Raw genomic sequence first — 17,340 nt, 5'->3', positions numbered from 1 at the left:
ATGTAAGACGCTACATGTTCCTTATTACTGTACAGTTAACATATGTGATAGCATGTAATGTACTGTACAAATTCTTAACAAAAACAAATAAACAAAAACTTAAAAATTCTAATCAAGGCCCACCATACCCACTCCCGTATAGACCTACTTCTGATGCCCGCAACGGATTGCCAATTGGTGTCCGGAGCTGCGATATTGTCCAGGGGGATCTCGGATCACTCCCCCGTCTCCCTTCGTATCGGAACCTGCACTGTCGGTTCACGGGCAACTTGGCGTCTGAACGCATGGCTCCTACAGGACTCTGCGTTGGTGGAATCCCTTGGGCAGGAACTGCGTCACTACTTCTCAACAAATGCGGGCTCTGTTCCCTCACCGAGGACGTTGTGGGAGGCCGGCAAGGCGGTCGTTCATGGAGTGGCCAGAGGGCTGGTCCACGCAAAACGTGTGGAGCAGGCCGCCCAGCTAGAGCAGCTGGAAGCTCAGGTAGGGATGACTCCTCTCGACAACTTGCACTGTTTCGCGACGAGATCCGGCAGATCTCGTTGGAATTGCCAAAAATGCTTTGGCGCTCTTCGGTGGCGTGTATTTATGGGTGGGGGGATAAGAATGGCAAACTCCTCCACAATCTAGTGTCCTACTCCAAAATCAACCGCATTGTTCCCGAGATCGGACGTACTCCGGGACCCACCGCGTAACATCCACCGCCACAAACCTTCGTCCTTATATGCTGCTCGTCCCCCGTGTACTCCCCTGGCGGACTTGCTGGAGGAGACTGGTACTCAGTTGCTGTGTCTCACCCAGGAGGTTGCTGAAACCTTGGATCACCCCTTCACCTCAGAAGAAATACACGGGGCAATCTCAGTGCTGCACCCAGGCAAGGCCCCCGGGCCTGACGGCTACCCTCAGGAATACTACGCGGCTTTCCGCAAAGAATTGGTTCCTCACCTAGTGGAGCTATTTAACCATGTGGTGGAGGAGGGGTCTTTCCCGCCAGAAACTGACATGGCCACTATGGTAGTCATCCCAAAGATGCAACCGCCATCTTTGGATTGCGCAGACTACCGCTCGATCTCATTGATTAACACATAGATCAAGATCTTTGCCACCGCGATAGCCCCTGCGGCTCCATCCACTTCCATCCTGATCAGTGTGGGTTCATGCCCGCCAGGGGCACCTGTCACTGCATTCGTCGCCTCCATCTGGCTCTGGCTCATCGTCATCACCTGACCCCGTATCTGGCGCTCCTATTCATCGACTTTGAAAAGGCCTTTGATACTGTGGATAGGAGCTACCTAGATGGCGTGCTGGATTGGATGGGGTTTGGTCTTCCCTTCCGCCGTCTGATCAGAGTTCTCTATAATAATCCTAGGGCCCGCGTCCTCATCAACGCCGATCCGTAGGGGCACCCGCCATGGGTGTCTGCTCTCGCCGCTCCTATTCGGGTTGGTGATGGAGCACCTGGTGGCACTCGTCCGCCAAGATCCTCACATTCAGGGCTGGGCCTGGGACCATAGTCAGACTGATAAGATAGCCCTCTATGTGGACGATGTCCTGCTTTTGCTGACGGACCTGGACTGTTCTGGCCCCAGATGCCTGAAGGCCCTGGCTGCTTTCAAGAGGGTTTCAGGGCTGAGACTTAACCCGGCAAAGTCAACCCTGGTCCCCTTGCACCCTTCCCGGGCGTGTTTTGACTGGCAGACGACTATCCCCCTTTGATGGCACTCATTCAAATACTTAGGGATCTGGGTTACCCTCCTGCCAGAGCTGAAATGGGCCCTGAACATCACACCCTTGGTCACTAGGATGAAGGCAGACCTCAAGAAATGGCAGATCCTTCCCCTTAACCCTTTGGGCAGGAGGAGCTCTTTAAAATGATGGTCCTTCCCCGCTTTCTTTACATTTTACAAAATATCACCATTCACCTCCCTGGTAGCTGGTTCCGGGATTTAGACAGCGCTCTAATCCGGGTTTTATGGGGTGGGGGCCGTCTCGACTGTCCCTGGCACACTGCTGTATCCCCCCCCTCGACGGGGACATGGGGGTGACCAATCTCCACCTCTTCTATCTGGCCACCAAACTTATTGGGATCCACGACTGTTTTGCGGGCGGCTGGTCCGACCCAGCATTCCGGGTGAAGCTCAGGGTAATGGACCTCACGCAGAACCAGGCATTTCTATACGGTAGCCCAGTGCCACAAGACCTACCCCCTGTCACGAGGACGGTGCTCATGGCCTGGCGCACTGCCCTCCGCCATGTGCAATGGGACCGGAGGCTCACCAGGAAGACGTCGCTGTGGACTGGAGCGTGGCTGCGGGAGGTTTCGTCCTTGTGGGATTTTCGTTGTTGGGACCTAGTGGGGATCTCACTGCTTGGGTACGTGTGGGTGGGAGACCATATGCGACCCTTCGCGGACCTACAGCAACGTCACGCCCTTCTTCCTTCCCAATTCTATTAATACTTCCAACTCAGACACGCCCGTTACACACACATTCCATCCCCCACTTCTCTCCCGGAATTCAGCCCCTTGGAGGCCAAGGTGATGATGGGGAACCTGGGGAGGGGGGGTCTCCGGGATATACCGGTCACTGGTAAACAATGGTCTGGCGTCCCTAGACCGGCTCCGGGCTTGCTGGGAGGGGTGGGTGGGTCCTCCTGGAGGAGGCAGACTGACGGGACAGCCTTATGGCTCCTAAAACCTTGACAACATCCGCCAAGTTACGCCTAGTCCAACTTTACTACCTCCATGCAGCATACCTCACTACGGCATGCCTTTACCTGGCCCGTATGCGACCCTCCCCTACCTGCACGCGCTGCAACTCTGCCACAGCAGATTTCTATCACATGGTATGGAAGGGATATAGCTGCGCTCTGGTCTCAGGCTACCTGCAAAAAACACAGTTGATGGACAGAATGTAGAACAATGTCATACATTCACCCCAGTACAAGGATCTGGGCCTAAATCCATCGTTTTTTTGCACTCCACACCACCCTGGGTTAAACACTGGCTATATGCAAATCAGCTCTGACCCTGTGCCTCATGGGAACAGTCCAGTCCGAACTACCAAGCCATGTCTTTCCCAGACCGGAATCAAGCATCCTAACAAATGCTGGCAAAGTAAAAAATAAGTAGCATGTGTAACTTAATGGGAAGTAAAATGATAGCAAAGACCCAATTTTAGAGCAGAATGCAATTTCAGAGAAGGAAATCTGATATCTTGTCATCAAGTTTTCACTACTAAGGAGCATTTGTAACTCGCCTTTGTTGTGGTCAGAGTTAATATCTCTGACTTCTTCACCAAGATCATCAATGAGAATTGATATTGGCTCTTCTTTCTTCAAACCAGAATCCTGTCTGAAAAACGACATTCCTGCAAACAAGTTTAAAATACAAAGGTTATTAACAGGTAACTCTTTGGTGTTTTCTCCCAAAAATGGAATAGTACGTGAAAAATAGCATTCACAAGAAACAACCAGTGCAGGCCCTCACGTACAAACTATTCCATTTAGGGAACCATAAATTGCGACAAATAATGAGTCGCAATTTGGGATTCCTTAAATTGAATTTACAAAATGGTTTTGTTAAAAGGGACTGCAATTTGTGCACCGTCTTCCAACAAATCCATGGATTTTTGGAGAGCCTCCATGTATTAATAGGTTGATTCTCAACAAACTGATTAATAGTAGGTGTCAGTTTGACCTACCTCTTTAATATGCATGAGGTAGGTTGTACATTGAGACCCCTAATTGGCTGAAAAGCCAGGCATGGTGGCCTGATGGTGTCAGCAGACCACGATGTCTGTGATTGCTTTTAAAAAAAGCAATACTTTTTTATGCAGTCCGTTTTCCTTAAAGGAAAATGGGATGCATTTAAAAAACAAACCCCACACACTTTTTCTATGAGCAGGCAGTGGTCCATGAGACCACTGCCTGCTCATAAAAAACGTTTTTGTCAACATTCAGTAAGGAGAAGGGGTCCCTTAAGAACTCCTTTCTATTGGGAATGGCTTACAACTTACTTTGAGGAGGAGATAAAACATTAATATTTTAATACTGGATTTCGGTTCCAAAATATTAATACATTCCAAAAAGAGTCATTATTTCGAAGGAACGACCTTAACACGCCACTTCCAAATACAGATTCGTATTTAATTTCCAAATTCAATTACCGATTTGGTAATATTCTGCAACACCGAATCGCTAATTGGGTTTGGTGAATTTAAAAAAGCCAATTTTAGAGTCAAAAGGCTCTGATTTTATGAATTGGAGCCTTACCTACCATAAAGTGCCGTGATACAGGAGGGCCTCAGTTTTTTTTAACACCTAACCTGACTTGGATCTAGCCCTCCGTGGCACTCTTCTTGTATGAACTTTTGCTTCTCTGAACAGGACAATTCAGCTATTTAGTATTCGTAAGGAGAGAAAAGAAAACTTTTATTTACATTATAGAGTATCAAGGTATTTGGCTCCTTCACGGTTAATTATTATATCAAACCAACATCTTTCAGTGACAAATGAGCATTTTTTTGTTAAATTGTAGTTTTGCAATTATTTAAACAGAAACAGTTGATTTTTTCATATGCAGAACCTTGTACGGATATCGCTTCTGGTCCACAGCTGTGCTTATATTGAGCCCGAAAAAACAAACTATTTGTACATCAATGTACATTCATAAAGGCAATTCCAATTCCTGTCCTTGTTAACAGATTTGATCATATGGTGGATTCATCCACTAACTCGAGGTTTTGTGGTTATTCACAAACTTAGAAGGTCATTTCTTATCCTGAATATGACCCTACATTTGCTAGTGTCAGGGTTGAAATAAATCAATTTTTTAATTTGGGAAATGAGAAAGGATTATCCATAACGTTCAGGGGTTCTGAGGACAGTATGTTTCCAAAGGGGAACCTACATTCATTGTGGGGAAGTTTAAAAAAAAAAAAACACGAACCGCTAATGTACATTTGCATTTAATATCTATAGAAAAAATGTACGCTTGTACACCTACATTCCTATGTGAGTAAACCGATAAGGATCTGAATACTGAATAAGTGATATTTACAGATTGCCATGAAATTGAATTACATAAAAGTCAAGCATGCACACAAAATGTAGGCTTAAGCCAACATGAGTACATTTCTGATTTTTAAAAGGGCTACTTTGAAAATTGGGCTCAAAGGCCACATCACATAATGTGAGTACTGGAAATGCTGACTTAAGATAGTATATGCCACAGCTTTGGGCTGACTTTGAACAGTTGAAGAGCTGAAGCATCGCTCATTTACCAATTTAAACAGCGGTAAATGGTTGCTTGCCATCAGAACCTTAAAAGACATGTGCTGGATTTGGCTGTAAATATAGCAACATTTGTTGACAACGGCACATACCTAATAACATTCACACAGCAAGATTAGACAATGAAAACCTAATGGCATGGCATAGCTAAACAGTCAAACTTCGAACTGCAATAATGTAATGCAAGAGCATAAAAACCACAAATCTAAATCACTACCACCAAAGAAGTATGCACAAGCATTCTAGTCGCACACTACCACCTCCAGAAATATGATTTTCAAATCCAGTGGTAAAAAAAAGTGTTTGCTTCAATTCATAACCAGGGAATTTAAATAGCACTAGTCAGAAATGGTTTGTGATTCAGCCCAACATGTTTGAACTTTAAATGACACAGATATTCAAGTCTTTATACTTCACCTGTGTTGAGCGAATCATTTTTTTCTCTTCGTTCGATGTCCTGTGACGTTTTTGGATATTGTTGCTTTCGTCTGTTCACTCTGAATGACACTTCAGGATTGCTGATCACGTCATCTGTTACATAAAGACAAACATCCATTACTTAAACCATCTCTTAAAATTAATTTGTTTTCATATTTAATTTTTATTTAATGCCCATACTGAATGTTCAGGGTAAGCATTTAGACATACAGTTAAGTAATAACTTTGAAGATCTTCTTTACTCATTTTTCCCTCAGACTCTTCTGACATGCATTTATAACGGTCTTTAATTCTACCAGAGTCTGAAAGAGCGAATCAGTGAGTGAAATCTTAGCCATGCTGCTATCTGTGTTTCTGGGTATGATCGGCTGGTAATTACTTATGAATCAGACAGCTCTTTTTCATTATGAGGGTATTTAACTTCCTATATTGATACAGAGATCTCGCCATACAGCAGGCACAGTGAAAGAAAATTATTTTCTAGTTGTTTCATCCTCATCTCACCCACCAGCCAGTAAAGAGATCACAGCAATGAAGTAGCACATGAGCATCTGTTGGCTCCCACCTTTGTTCTTCAGACTGGATCTGTGATTTATGATGTCTTACACCCTCCTGGTAGTCAGAACTCTAGAGTTCCTCTGACAATGAGGTTGACATCATTGTCATGGTCTTGATGGAGCAGTTCATACAGATTCCTTAACAGTATTAGGTAGTAGTTGGTGCTATGGATTATTAGAAAATTTACAGGGCCAGTAATGACATGGTATACCTTGTAGAAATACGGTTGCACATTTTTTACTTTTTGCTAGCATAATCCATACAATCTGGTAATAATGGCTTGAATAGCATGTTACCCATCCATGCTTTATCACAGAAGAGTATTTCACATGTTTGTTCTTGTGTAGGTTGCAGTATGGACATGTGAAATGTTTCAGTCCATGTTTCAGCTATGTAGTGAAAAGTGGGCAAACTGGATGGGTGGAAAAAATGCAGATTCAGCCATTCTAATGTGCTGCCTTTTGCACTTTGGGAATTGACCAGTGTGCTTTCGAAATTCTGAGAGCAGTTACACCATGTTTTCCAGCAAATGAGAGTTGCAGAAATCGAGATTTCTGCTGCAGTTCATGACTGTCAGTGGTGCTATGTAGAAAATGATTCCCAGTATTTATTGATCTGTAAACGAGTATCTGATTTTGGCCATGCATCCTTTTGATTTTTTATCTGAAATGTGGGTTCTGATCTTCTCAAGTCCCAAAAATTGTTTATCCTCTACATATTTATTAAAATCAAGTTAGCTGATAAAGAAAGCTGCACAGTGATTTATTAAATACTTTAAAATGAAATGGAGAGATTGAGCGTCAAGATTGGAATCCAGTATTAATGATCTGACAAACCTGCTTCAGATAATATACTGTGAAGCGTATCTTTGTTTTCACTTTGGCCAGTATATTGAAACAAGTGTATATGTAAACTCACCATTTTTTAATAGCATGCTGGTGAACCCAAATCGATGGGTACTGTTGTTGGATTAAAAGCGGCTCGTGCAGTGTATTGCAATGAAAAAACTCAATTTTAGCATTATTTAATGCGAGCCATCTGGCCTTCATCATAGACGGCATTTTGCTCTATGTAATCTGTAACCTGTCCAGGTCTGCTAGTGTGTCACTGTTAATTGGAGGATCACTTGTGTGTAATCAGCATAAGTGTATAGTCCTACACCTGATGAACATAATCGTTAAAAGCTTTGCATGTAAACGTTAAAGCAGGAAGGAGGAAGATGAGACCCCTACTGCTCCCACAATTTACATTAGTCCACTTGTAGGAGAAATGTTCAATATTCCACATCTCATCTAAACAGTCAGAAATAATCCGAAACAGCCAAATGCTTTATTTGGTAACCAGAACTGTTATGAGTTTATCCAGGAGCACAGAGTGCAGGGGACTATCTAGGCAACCAAGCTGTAGTAGGATAAACATTACTGGTTCTCCCTTATCTATGATCTCCAGGAAAATACTTTGTATGCCAATCAATGCAGCTTTGCTGCCTCTGGGTGGTTGCTTATTCATGCTGAAAAGTTACCCTCTTTGAAAGACATATTAGGCATATCAGAAAAATATATTTAAACAATGTGGGCCCGATTCAGTGGAAAATCTTGGAAGGTAGAAGTCTACATACCGTAGATTTTTCCCATTTAATTTACAAAGATTTCAAACTCTATAGATTCATGTATATTATCAGGACGAAGCATGAAAAGCCATGCAAGTCTTTGATTTCCAGGCATTCAACTCCTCATTAGCACTTTCTCCTGAGTATTAACTGTAGAATGTATTTCTTTTCCACTGGGAAAACTGTTACGACTTAGTGTTCCTGCCCACATCTATCAACCTAACTTAGTACTGAAGAGAGTCTACTGTGCAGGCAGATTTCCTGTGGCATGAAGTTCCAAATGCAGGCACCAATGGCAGCAGATCTGATTTTTCGGCATATGGTTAAGGTATATTGTGCAAAACTATTTTAGAATATGGCACATCCTTTGTATAGTCCATAGATAAGGAACCAGTGATTTGGTCTACAGAGCTTCTTGTATTTCCTTCTTTGGTTTTTATGTATTTATTCATTTAAAATACATTGGGCCAGGTGATGGATTTTGCTAATTTATGTACTTTTTGTACCACAATTCACATAAAACACCAGTCATGTCAGTAAAATGGAAACCATGTGGCAACCCTACTGACAAACTCTCGGTTACAGAGTATCTAAAAATCTTGTGCCGAGGAGAGGAGCAGAAAAAATCAACTCCTCTTGCATGCTCTCACGGTGTATTGATCAGTATTTCACTATCATCGCAAAACCTGAGAGGTGGAGGATATGCACAAATACGTACAATAACTAATACGTACAAATAAATAATAATAAGTATAATAATAATAATAATAATAATAAGTACGTACAAATAACTAATGTATCACAACAGGGTATGGAGGCTTACTATACACAAGATAAACCAAAGAGTCACAAGAAAGACAGTTTCCAAAATTTTAGGAAAGGGCTCAGCACTTGCACACAATTTTACATAACAGGATTTCGACTGAGTAGTTAAGCCATTCTTTATGGAAGAGGATGCCTAACACACATAATAGTATTGTGCTACTCTCCCCACCTTGGTAAGATGGTATTACCAGGGCAGACTCAGCCTCCTCAAAGACGTGGCAGTAGGAGGTTTTTTTTTAATAAAACTACTGGATAAAACGTAAGAGAATTCTTAGCCTTATCAACCTACTCTGACTTTCTCTGGACTACAACAGCACTATATTTGAGACTCTGGTAAGTAATGGCAAATTACTTTCGCAAATAACTTCCACGTTAGTACTTTTATAATAAGAGGCCGACGCAAGTTGCTGCTGTGTTTTCTTTGCTTTTGTATCTCTGCAGGACAGTGTGCCTGTGCCTATGCATACTGTGGCAGTGAGAACACTATGTCTAAGCACTACTATCAGATATCATCTGCTCTGGTATGTCTCACTAACTTTGGGAAAAACGCATACTGTGTCTTCTCTCGGAGTCCTGATGATCCACAGATATCAGTTCCTCAATTTCTTGAGATCGCAGTGAAAACATGGTGGTGGCAATAAGAGGACCTGCCATTGGAAAGAAGGAAACAGACAAAAATTAGCCAGAGTTCATTGTGTATTTTAAACAATTTCTGAAGTTTTAAAGTAAGGCAATATGTTTGATGCAGGAACTGAACAAAATGGGAACCCTTAGTTAAATACAAGTACAACTTGAGTGTTACTGTAGACTGTTTCACTATGAAGAATTTTAGAAATAAATACAATTTGAAGAATCCACAATGAAAAATAACAGTGGTATAAAATTGAACTTTTTTGTCACATAACTACATATTTAGGAATAAATGCAATTTGAAGAATCTACAATGAAAAAAGTGGTACAAAATGTAACTTTTCTGTCACATAACTAAAATAAAAATTGCATTGGAACATCGCATTGTCTTCATTAACAGGAAGAAGTTTGTTGAGGGTACTAACAGGCAAATGATTTGCACTATGGTAGGTGAAGTCAAAGTAAGAATTAGTATTCGTTTCAAGGACAGATCAGGGTCATGACTATAGATGGTTTAAATGCATTTTCTTCATAAATAAATTTGTCCTAGAAGCACTGCGTTTTGTATAGGTTTTCTGCCATACAAATATTGCTTACATGCGTAAACATTGTGTTATGTGGTACATTTAATGTTAATTGACATCCTCATTTTAAAGACTGTTCATAGAGAATATTATATAATGGTATTTGCTTATAAATCTGTTAGTAACAGACCCATGTTAATAGGACTAATGTATAGAATACAAATACAGTGGTTGATAAATACATTTAAAGACATACAAAGCTGATGTATGTAAGTCAAATTATTAATCACTGCACAAACATAACCTAGAAACAGAGAGAAACTACTTTGCACAGATTGAATTGCTGGGTCAAGATAAACCACTGGATAGAGATATTATGATCAACCACCTCCTATATTTTACATGTGCATTTCCCACTCAAGCGCATTAAAATAGCAAGCATTGGTAAGGGAACAGGTCTCGCCTTTTCGCATGCATTGTCAATACAGACCTACTGGCTTTGCCAGTACGTTTTTTTGCTACTGTCATTCAGCAGCTTCAAAAACAAAAAATTGGTTACTGTTGGCAATGCTGTACCACATTAGGGGGGAAGAGGGGAGGAGGGAAGGGTGTGATGAAGCACAAGTATCACCAGTAATGTGGCATGATGCACGGATAATTTTTTGCCTTTATTTACTGTTTCAAGATGATGGTAACATTAAAGTACATTAGCAGTGTGGCAGCAAATTGCTGCTGCTGGGCCCTACATAAAAGATGTTAAAGGAAAAATTAAAGCGAGACCAGGGCAGCAACAGTGGACTACAGGGGTAGGTACAGTGAGCATCATGAGCAGCAAGATGTAGCAACAGAGGAGGTGGGTGGAGGATATATGAAAAAAATAAAAACAACATAAGAGTGGAAGGTGGGTGAGTAGGAAAAGCAACTGACGAAAAGGAGGGGCAACATGGAGAAAGAAGGGGCGCTGGACAGGCGAAGCAACAGAATCTAGGCAACAAGCGAGTAACACAGAGAGCACTTGAATTGAGATTTCAGTGGAATACCAGCACCCAAGGGAGAGAGCATGAGAACACATGCACTTGCATGGAGTGTTAAAAAGTAGTTCCCTGAATGTAAGCAGTGGAAGGATACAAGTCATCCAATCAATAGGATGGTAAGTTATTTATGCTCCAGGTGAAGTAAAACCCCAAGAAGAGGAAGCAAAGCCAGAGGGGCGTGGCTTGGAAGTCGATGCGGTCGGCAGCGTGAGCGCTAAGCTCCGCTGGGGAACCCCGGAAACATCCTGATGAACTGATCCCTTGACCCCCCCTGACAACAACCGGGGACGGGCGGCAGAGGGGAGCTGCGCCGGAGTATTTTCGCATCACTGGCTGCGAAATCTGGGACTCCGGAGAGGTTTCCAGGGCAGCGCCGATCGCTAGAGAAAACAACCAAAATGGTGGCGCCGAGCTAGCCGGAGGCGACGCTAGCGCTGAGGACTGCCGTAGTAGGCGGGGCGGTGAGGCGGAGTGCCTCTGGACGAGGAGCGAAGCAGGAGACCAGCTGCGATATCCGGCTGCGAGGCGGGGGGTAGCCCGCATTGACGGGGCTCGGGGTGTAGAGGATCTGCCCCCCCCCGCCCCCCGGAAGCGGAAAACCACATCGGAGGCCACAGGAGCGGAGGCTGGCGCCCGAGATCATCCAGAAAGGCGGGAGTGGATGGGCTCTGCGCTTTTGAGTGGAGCGCAGTGGGGACTAAAGCTGCCGATCATGGAGGCGGACGGGGGACCCTGGGGCACTGCTGCCTGGGTCCAGCAGCGGAAAAGGAGACTGGCGACTGGGGGCTTCTGCAGACACCCGGAGCGGGGAAAGTGGGCGGACACCGCAGAGGCCTGAATTGGAGGTGTACGGGAGTGAGCCCAGAGGAGGTGGTGGAGTATTGGGAAGCAGCGGCGGAGGGAGAACCGGATTCCCGTGAGGGGCGGAACATTCGCCCAGTTCGATAGACTGTGGTTGGAACACTACTGCAGACGGAAGACTTCCAGGGGGAGCGGAGGTGGTGCACCGGGGTGGGTCTGTGGCAACTTAGATCTGGAACCGCGGCGACAGAGGGAATTGGATGAGGGGCCTGGTGTGGATCCCTTTCGGGATGGCGAGAGAGGCGTGAGCATCCTGGCCAGGAGCATGCTGGAGGGTGCACTATTGCCGTTCTTGCACTGATGAAACCCACGCGGACGGTGCAGTAATCAAGGGGCCCTGAGTATTAGCACTCATAGGAGAGTCGTCAGCGGTGAAGGTCGGAACCGGCTGCGGTCTGGAGTCGCCTTACTGGTGATGGGCCTCCCTGGTCACCTCATACAGAACAGGTGACCTAGCGCTGCAGGTCTGCCGGAAACGCTTTAGTACAAGCAAATATGGGCAAGCCACGAGGGAAACCAACCCTCAGACGCTGAGTCCCCATCCCAAGCGGAACAAACCACACACGAACTGTCTCAGGATCCTGGACTACAGCAGAAGCTTGATAAGATCCTGTCTGCCATCGCTGACTCTTGTACTGCCCTGCAGCAGGACATTGCGCAGGCGGCGACGGGCCTTGGCCTCCTGAGGGCGGATCACTCTAAGTTGGCGGACAGGGTGAAGCACATGGAAGGAGTGGTCCAGGACGTGGCGCCTGCACAGACTGCATTGACTGCAACAGTGACAAATGCCCTGGATCGGATCGCAGTGCTGGAGAGGCGTGCAGAGGATGCAGAAGGAAGAAATAGACGGAACAGCATTCGCGTGGTGGGTTTACCTGAAAAGACAGAGGGGCCAGACATGGTGAGCTATTTGGAAGACTGGGTGAGAGCGGTGGTGGCTCCTGAGGGTTTATATACCTTCTACACTCTGCAGCGCGCGGATCGTATCTCTGCGAGACCTCCGCAGCAGGGGGGCCTCCCCGGCCGGTGGGCGCGCCTGTTGCAGTTCAGAGATAGAGACTTGCTTCTACAGAAGGCCCGTACGGATGGCCCATTCCAGGTCGGCAATAGCAAGGTAACTCTGTTCCCAGACTACACCTTCGAAACTCAGCGACGTTGCGCATCCTTCCAGTCAGTCAAAAAAGAACTGCGGGCAGAGGGTATCCAGTACTCCGTTATATCCGGCCAAACTGCGCATAATTCTGGATGGGAAGACTTGCTTCCAGGACACACCGGAGGAGGCATGGTGATGGTTGGAGTCTGCAAAACACAGTGACTATTACTGGTCTGTTTAGCAAAAAATCCTACAGTTCAAACAACATAGTGAAGGTCGAAGGTTAACCTGTGTAGAATTGGAAGAGGCCCAGAGCTGGGCCTCTTCACCTGAGCAGTCGCCAGGAGAGGTGAGGTCCACTCCCAAGAATATTTGGGTAAGTGAACAACAAAACAGTCAACACGTGGTGGTCTTAAGTTGAGTTGCATTGTGTACTGTGTTATCTCTCTTTCAGGAAAGAATCCACTATTGGAGTACTCAACCTACACATTAAAAATGTATGGTAGGCTGTATCGTATTACTAATCTTAATTTTGATTTTTATCTTTATTTAGATTCACCAATGCAGTAGTGCAAAAAATATTTCTGGTCCTGAAGAAAGCCTGTAGTTGAGTTTTGACTACGACTGGCTGAAACATGTCGACCTTCCTCTGTCAACTATAGGTAGTTATATTGTCAAACTACCCACACGCTGTTTTTAGTTTTGACGCTATAATATCCTTTTTATTAAACTCACTTTTTGGTATCATAAAAGTCAATTTTAACTTCACCTTTCTACACTTATATTACACTGCATATAGTTTTTTCAGCACCACTGAGTCATCATCTCATGGCCAATTCCATCAATGGAGGTGTTCATTAGGACGTTTCACAACACACTGGGTGAGATGCCTATCATACACCAGTACTACACAATCCTAGATGATGAGGTTCTGCCTTACGGTGGGCGATGGGATTCATTTCCAATTCTACAAAGGTTAACCTTCGACCTTCACTATGTTGTTTGAACTGTAGGATTTTTTGCTAAACAGACCAGTAATAGTCACTGTGTTTTGCATACTGTGATTGGGGGGTAGACTGTTACTTGGTCTCTAAATAATTATCCCCTTGGACCCCTTTTTCTAACTGTGTATTTTGCATGGTTGGAGTCTTACAGAGCTGGTAAGGATGGCCTGGAACAGAGGACACGGGAACACGATGGAGACTCTAAGCTCCGTAAGTCTCAATGGATACGGCGCCAGCGTTGAGGACACCTTAAATCGAAGGAAGTAGACTGGTGAAAACACATAGAAGATCTGTAAGCTTCAACTGATTCTGGTAGTCAGCTACAGCTACTTTGTTACACTATTTCCACAGACACAAGTATAAACAAGCATTTGCAATGCAATAGGTCTCGCATTCACACAATTTTGAGCTATTGGCATTGTAAATGACAATGCATTTGATGTTTTGCAGTTTAAAACATAAATACAAGGCATTGTTATTTACAATACTAATAGCTTAAAAAATGAAGTGAACCTCATCATCTATACCAACAGAAAGGGCGGTTTAGATATATCGGGTCAAAGAGCAAACACCCAGCGCTAGGTCTGTGAGTCTTAAAAAGTCGATTGTGTCTTGCAGATGTGCACATTGTGATGTTAGGACATACACTGAAGGGGCGCGTGCACGTATGTATGAGATGTTGGACATAAACAAAAGCTACAGATATAACTACATGCACATTGCTGCATCATTTACTTATGGAAGGGGGTGAAGGAGTGGGGGGGGTGCAAAGCTTTACAATTGTGTGGCCGCGATGGCCTTGCTGACAAAGACCCCATTCACCAAACACAAACGGCATCTGCTGTGACATCCTGCATGCAGAGACATGCATTGGTGTGTGTGTCTACTTCCTCTTTTATATACGTTTTATAATGCAGTTTTGCAGCCTGTCCATTCCAGTAATTAACAGGTGTTATTACTCAACTTAAGAATACTCTGAGAGCCGAAAGAAGGGACTTTTTAGAAACTGCATATTACCTTTGAAGTTGGGATGTAACCATTTCATAAATGCAAGAATATCAATAATAAAGATCTTCTTAAAACTGCACTCGATTTACCAACCTCGGAAAAATGGAAGGTTCAGTTGCCTTGCTAGAATAGTAGCCCGTGACCTGCAGGTCGCAGCAGATTTCATTGCCAGCTTGACTCAATGACCCTTCTTGAGGGCTATATGTGCGGGTGTACAGTGGTTTATTTAGTTTGCTTGAGATCAAGAATCTCACCTAACCTAGATACCTTGCCCTCTCTTTTGCTTGATTAGTTAGATAGATAGACAGACAGAGAGATAGACAGACGCACACACATGTATATTGCACCTTTATAAATAGAAAAAGCACTGGCATAGCCAATAGGTCTCGCTTTGGGACCTGCTGCATAACTAAATACTTATAAGGTCCCAAAGGCGAGACCTATTGGCTATGCAAAAGCAAATTGGGTTAAAATTCACTTTCAGGCCATTCAGTTATTCGTGCGACTGTTCTTTGACTCCCACAAGTCGATCATAAACTCCCTCCGCTATTATTTCACTCATCCAATCACTACTTCAAAGACTAACTCATTCATTTACTCACACAATATTAATGAAGGTCACTACGCGTTGTACTATCGAATAAGGATTAACTACACACACACACGCACACAAACACATAGCTGCGTGCAAGATGTGCTTCTTTTACAAACAGCACATGTCAACTCACAGAGTAGAAGGGATTCTCGCAGAGACGACCAGAACACAGAGCTCAGGCAGCGTTAAATAGTGCCGGTCCCTGCAGTGCTGCACACGGACAGTGAAGTTATGGCAAAAGACTAACAGTAGCAGGTTCATCCTAATTAGTAATCGATCAATCCAAAAATAAAGAAGTGGCGCAGGAATGCGGGGCTTTTCTCATGAGCCCATAAGCAGGGACCTCCGAACACCAAGGCGGCCTGGTCTTGATGCCACATTGTGCCCCCCTTCGCTTGCCATTTAACTCTCTCTTGTGCCTTTGTTTTCATCCCTGTTTTCTTCCTTCTTCACGGTTTTCCTTTATGTTTTTTACTCATCCTGTCTTACCTTTCTCACTCTAGCTGGGGGTCAAAGTCCGATCATGAAGAAAAAAAAGACCCGGCCTCCAAAGCGAAGTGTTAGTGCCCATCCAATTAACCACCACAGAAATTAAGCCCCGGGCACCTTGCAGTGCTGAACACTGGCAGTAGAGTTATATAAAAGGACCATTATTCACTGGCCCGTCAATAGTCTTCTAAAGACTGCCAGTCACTGGCACCACTTCCATGCAGATGTAACACACATTCTAACAAAAGTCAAAGCGGACACGGAAAATGAAGTGCCTATATGCGCCGCCTGGAACCTCGAGGCACTGGGTAAAGTTTAATAACTACCAGTGATAATGACTCGCCGAACTGCATTGAACAGCACTAGCGCGTCTACCTTCATTCCCCACGGCCGCTCGGTACCATAACGGTGACACCAGCTCTTTCACAATCTGCAAGACTTGAGATATCGCTAGGTACAAAGACAAGACACCAGCTGCGCCGCTTCTAATTCCAACAGGTTTCATCATTGCAGGGCCTTGCGGGCTGACGAGACAGCACAGAGAGGATGCAGAAAAAGGCGAGCTCCCTCTCACATCGAGCCCGGGAGGCAGAACTAGCAAATAAACAATAATAGACTGCTCGCCAAGATGTGATGGACCCTCAGGGCTGGCGGCTGCCCTGCATGGGGCAAAACAACCCCGGGCACGTGAAGCTCACAAACAAAAGTGAAAGCTCATTTAAACAAGGTTAGGCCGCGAAACCGAAACCACAGTTGTAGCGCAGGAGATGTAGTCGCCGTGCGCGTGCACGTTGGCTGTCCCTACGCAAGCTGTGATGAGAAGACACGCCGAGCCGAGGTAGGGGATGTGTGTGTATAAGCGCCGGGGGGTTCTGTATGTATATGTGTGTGTGTGTGTGTGTGTGCGCACGGCGGCGGGGGGGGGGGGAGGTTCTCTATGTGTGTGTGTGCGTGTGTGTATGCGCGGCTGCGGGGGGGTTCTCTATGTGTGTGTGTGCGTGCGTGTGTGTGTGTGTGTATGTGCATGCGCGGTGGGGGGTCTGTATGTGTGTGTGTGCGTGCGTGTGTGTGTGTCTGCTTCCAAAGAGCCATGGGAGACAGGAAGCGCGCGTGACCTGATCCGTTTACGCGCGCGTGCACATCACTTGTCTCCTGTCTCCCTTGACTCCTTGGAAGCAGAAATGATTGCAGTAGAGTCTCGCAGCGACGATCGCTACGCGATCGGTTCGCAGTGCAAGACCTAAAAATTATCTATGATGATAGGTCCTCCGAGGCAACACAGCCAAATGGCATTCTCATTGATGACTGAAAAATCAATCCTCTGCTTTGGGCCAAAACCTTCTAAACACGTTTTTGATGACGTTCTGCAAAATGGTAATC

At 44.9% G+C, this 17,340-nt stretch overlaps 1 protein-coding gene across 2 annotated transcripts in view; it reads right to left on the bottom strand.

The window, feature by feature from the left end:
* LOC147690330 (uncharacterized) overlaps positions 1-17,340 on the bottom strand; it is a 129,000-nt gene that overhangs the window by 50,912 nt on the left and 60,748 nt on the right. The window contains exons 3-5 of one of the 2 annotated variants that reach the window (XM_086937967.1): positions 9,259-9,369; positions 5,710-5,823; positions 3,258-3,368 (exon numbers count right to left, since the gene is read on the bottom strand). In XM_086937967.1, coding sequence (XP_086794093.1) covers positions 3,258-3,368; positions 5,710-5,823; positions 9,259-9,369 — 336 coding nt within the window. The remainder of the gene's footprint in view (positions 1-3,257; positions 3,369-5,709; positions 5,824-9,258; positions 9,370-17,340) is intronic. The other variant, XM_086937968.1, reaches the window with a different exon arrangement.

The sequence above is a fragment of the Lissotriton vulgaris genome, chromosome 9 (genome assembly GCF_964263255.1).
Source record: "Lissotriton vulgaris chromosome 9, aLisVul1.2, whole genome shotgun sequence".
Lineage (NCBI taxonomy): Eukaryota > Metazoa > Chordata > Amphibia > Caudata > Salamandridae > Lissotriton > Lissotriton vulgaris.
Note: the sequence above shows the minus strand (reverse complement) of the source record. Positions and strands in the feature narration are given on the sequence as shown.